Genomic DNA, 4,073 nt, shown 5'->3' on the forward strand with positions numbered 1-4,073 from the left:
CACAGAATGAATTCCTTCTACTGGAAATGGAAGGTCACAAGTACGATAATAATAACATCAAAGGGACAAAGATACAGAAGAAAATAATGACAAGAAATCAGAGTATTACAACCCCCCCCTCTAGATTCCAGAGAGCTAAGTCCAGTGCAACTGTGTACAGAGTCTGTGTTTTTCTGTTTATTTCATTGATTGTGTTTTCTGTTAATGAAAAGCAGTTTCATGGTCATCTGGGGCAAGGGGCTTGCCCACTCACCCGTGACTCACGGCACAGCAGCATGTTACAGGTTTGGAGTTTCCATTGGCATGACCCATGTGTGCCAGGGAGGCTGAGGCAGTATAAAACCCATCAGGTCCCAAGGCACCAGCACTGGCCACCTTTGGGACTCACCTCAGCACAGCACCAGACCTCTGGAACACAAGAGAGAAACACTCTTGCATCATGACAGGCAAGGCTGTGGCTGTGGTCCTGATCCTTCTCTTCATATCAGCAGTGGGAACAAAAGGTACAGAAATCCTTTCTAAAGCTCTCCTAATTGCAAGTGCAAATGCTGATGGCAGAGGTACTGCGCTGTGAAGCAATAACTCCCCTAAACTGCAAGCAAAAGAACACGCCCTGACAGAGGCTGCCCAAAGAAGTGGTGGAAGTTCCCTGGCAGTGTTCAAGGCCAGGCTGGACAGAGCCTTGGGTGACATGGTCTAGTGTGAGGCGTCCCTGCCCATGGCAGGGGGTTGGAATTGGGTGATCTTAAGGTCCCTTCCAACCCAAACCATTCTGTGACTCCATGTTTCTCTGCTGTGGAAAGAGGAAAAGAGTGCACCTTATTTTTCCTTCTTGTTTTGCAGGTAAGGCCCTTCCACGCTCAGCAATGGAGCTCCGGTGCCAGTGCATAGGCACTCATTCCAAGTTCATCCATCCCAAGTTCATTCACAATGTGAACCTCATCCCCAGCGGACCTCACTGCAAGAACGTCGAAGTCATGTAAGTGCTTTTGCAATATCCTCCCAATTACTTAACAAGAAGGACCACATTTTGCACTCAGGGTGATGTAAGAGTTCACTGACAGATGGAGTGAGCCTGTGGGCAGCTGCTCAGGATGCAGACCAGCAAGGCTGTTGCTGTGACAGACAGCACACTACGTGTTAGAAAGCCTGTCTTGTCTTGACAACTCCACTTTTCAAACACCCCATGCAAACATTGCAACCTAAGCTCATATCAGACAGCAAAGAGCTTCCTAAGACTCTGAATTTCACCAGCAGATGAGACATTAATTTCATGCATGAGCCATGCTGAGTGATCAAAACATGAATGTGATGGCCAGGTCAAATCAAGTGATCACAGTTCTACTCGTCAGTGAAAAAAATCCCTTGGCACACAGATATATAATCCAGTCACAATTCCAGAAATCGTGTTGTAGCAAAATTCCTGTGGCCTGGGCAGTACAGTTTGTGAATGAGGATGGAAAGATTTAACCCTTGAGTTAAGTACCATCACAAGCTGGGGAAAGGGGACGGGGGAAAGAATTGGTTTTGGAAAGCATGAGAGTCCTGAAGTGGTTTAATGCATTCAAACAGGTATGGGAAGATATGAAACCTTTAGAGAAAAAACCCAAAACCTTTATGTTAGGCTACTTCAGCTTGAAGTAAAGAAAATGTCAGTGTACACCTAGAAAAGGGAAATTGCCTTGGACTTCCCTAAACAGACCTGACCTTTTCCCTTCCTCCTTTCTCTGTTGCAGAGCTACCCTGACGGATGGCCGGGAAGTCTGCCTGGAGCCCACCGCTCCCTGGGTGAAGCTCATCATCAAGGCAATCCTAGACAAGTGAGTTCCCTGTTCTCAGTGAGCATGGCTTATCCAAAAGCAGTGTTCTAGTTGAGCCACCAAACGTGCAGTGTAAAGTTCTCACAGACTCAGTCTCCTCAGGCAGCTACTGATGTTTCTGGTCGCTAATGGGATAAACTCAGATTGTTTCGATCCTTAATCATCAGCGTGAGGTTGGATCCCTTATACCCCTCCCCATGTGAACAGCAGCTACACCTCTTGTAAGGTGCAAGCACATTGAAAACCTGCAGCTTGAGTGCTCAGGAAAACCAGGCATTAACTGAGGGGTTTTCTCTTGCTTGCTATGGTAGAAAGCAAGGAACAGCATTGAGATGAGTGGGGGAAACCAGGCCCACAAGGTCCCAAGAGAAGCCGTGGAAGCCCCCAGTCACTGAGGACTTGTGGAAAGGTCACAACGTACCAGCAGCCGTTAGGTTGTTACAGCTTTTAAGGGGCTTGGACACAGAAGCACAAACCCTTAGTGGTGGATCTCCTCTTATTCCAGGGAGTGGTGCCTGTTCCACAGGCAAGTTCTAATTGTCTCCTTTTCCATTTTCTTTCTTTCTAGGGCAAACGCCAAACCTGAGACAGTGTCCTAAGACAAAGAAGACAAAACGTCCTAACTCCTGCAGCAAGGCAAAAAAGAGATGGAGATGCCCATCCAGCTTCTGGCAGCTCACCTCCTCCTGCTGCCTATATTCACACTTCTAACAGCACCAAGAGCGTATGGATTCCCTGGATTTAGAATCACAAAATCACAGAATGGTTTGAGTTGGAAGGGACCTTCAAAGGTCGTCTAGTTCCAACCCCTCTGCAATAAGCAGGGACCTCTTGAGCTAGATCAGGTTTCGTAGTTAGTTCACAACAGTACTGAAGTATTTTACAGAGGTCACATTATGTAGGAGAGGAATCACTGACACCAGAAAAAGCAGGCAGAAGAAATGGTTTGTGAAAGGATATGGAGAGATCCTGGAATGAGTTTTGGTAAACACAGCTGGTTCAGTGCAGAGCTTTCGCTAAACGACACCTTCCCTTTCTGCTGTTTAGGAAAAGAACAGCACCTAACTCCTTCTCTCCAGGAAAGCATCGATAGGGGAGCATCAAGTTTAGGTCACTGCTGCTCAACCTTTTTGCTCAGAGCAGACTACTGATCGAAAGAGGGAGCCGGCAGAGTTAGGACATAAAAATCCTGAGATACTGGGGCTTGTGTCATCATATTCAAGATATTATTTATTGTGAATTACTGTTGTGAAGGTCTAAAGATACATTTTAATGCCATCTTTTGCTTAGAAAGAGGCACGTTATTTATTTATTTATATATTTATTTTTACTTTTGCATAAGGATGTCATTATTTATTCATGCAGAACATATTTGATATGTGCCTAATAAATGTTTGTGGAGATGTTTTCACTTCAGTTCTGTGTGTTACGAATTTCTGTATTAAAATACAGAACGGAAAAAAAGGATGTATTTTCTTTCATCCACCATGGGATGGGTTCCCCAAAGGGCAAGGGGTGGTTTATTGCAACAGTAAATTACTGCCTCTGGTGTATTCAGATGGTTTCCAGTAGGAGGAATTATAAAAATTATCTGCTTTCTTCCTCTTTTCTTGTCAGACTTGGTGTTTTCAGGGCTCTGGGTGATAAAATTCACAGATAGAAAGTAATAAATGACTAATGGTTAGTCACAGAAGCTCCAAGGCCATAGAGGTGGAGGTGCTCAGACAGCTCGTCAGCTGAGAACCTGGCACTGAACAAGGTTTTTCCTTCACCTGAATAAGCAGGAAAATCTGATAAACATGATGGAAGTCACTGAGCATCCTCCGAATTGCAGTGAGGAGGGAGGACTGCATCAGGAGGAAGCCTGACTGTATGGACACACATTTGCCTGTGATACAGCGCTTTCCAAGGGACAGACTGGAACAGAAGCAGTGAACACTTGAGAAAATGGGAAAGTTGAGCAAATGTTTTGGCATTTGTTTTGCCTTTTCCACTAAGGATCCACTTCATGTTCTGCACAAACAGCTCATGCTTGCTAACAGTGCAAGGTAAAAAGGAAGGCTCTGTTTTTTGTTTGAGCAAGACCTTGTGCAGGATGGTAACTGATAATTATTCAAACCCCACTTTGCCCCCTGTCCCTATCGCTGCCACAGTCCCACAGAACTGCTCTACAACATGATAAACCTCAACCTTGGCATGGACAGGATTTTTCCAGACCATTAATTAGAAGCAAACCTGTGGATCTTTTTATCA

The 4,073-nt window shown here is 45.2% G+C and overlaps 1 protein-coding gene across 1 annotated transcript; it reads left to right on the plus strand.

Moving 5' to 3' along the window:
* Window positions 1-222: 222 nt before the first annotated feature.
* LOC133208149 (interleukin-8-like) lies at window positions 223-2,769 on the plus strand. The gene is made up of 4 exons (XM_061345816.1): window positions 223-503; window positions 844-979; window positions 1,737-1,820; window positions 2,389-2,769. Exons 1-4 carry the CDS (start codon window positions 440-442, stop codon window positions 2,417-2,419), a joined length of 315 nt encoding a protein of 104 aa, XP_061201800.1. The 5' UTR covers window positions 223-439; the 3' UTR covers window positions 2,420-2,769.
* The last annotated feature ends 1,304 nt before the right edge of the window (window positions 2,770-4,073 follow it).

Source organism: Neopsephotus bourkii, unplaced genomic scaffold, assembly GCF_033783945.1.
Source record: "Neopsephotus bourkii isolate Nb327-2 ecotype Australia unplaced genomic scaffold, CSIRO-AGI_Nbou_v1 NB_244, whole genome shotgun sequence".
NCBI lineage: Eukaryota > Metazoa > Chordata > Aves > Psittaciformes > Psittacidae > Neopsephotus > Neopsephotus bourkii.

Excerpts from the sequence above, each read along its gene's own strand:
- LOC133208149 (XM_061345816.1), top strand. The coding sequence starts at position 440 with ATGACAGGCAAGGCTGTGGCTGTGGTCCTGATCCTTCTCTTCATATCA. Across the intron at positions 504-843 it reads ATCAGCAGTGGGAACAAAAG|GTAAGGCCCTTCCACGCTCA; the intron begins GTACAGAAATCC and ends CTTGTTTTGCAG. Across the intron at positions 980-1,736 it reads TGCAAGAACGTCGAAGTCAT|AGCTACCCTGACGGATGGCC; the intron begins GTAAGTGCTTTT and ends TCTCTGTTGCAG.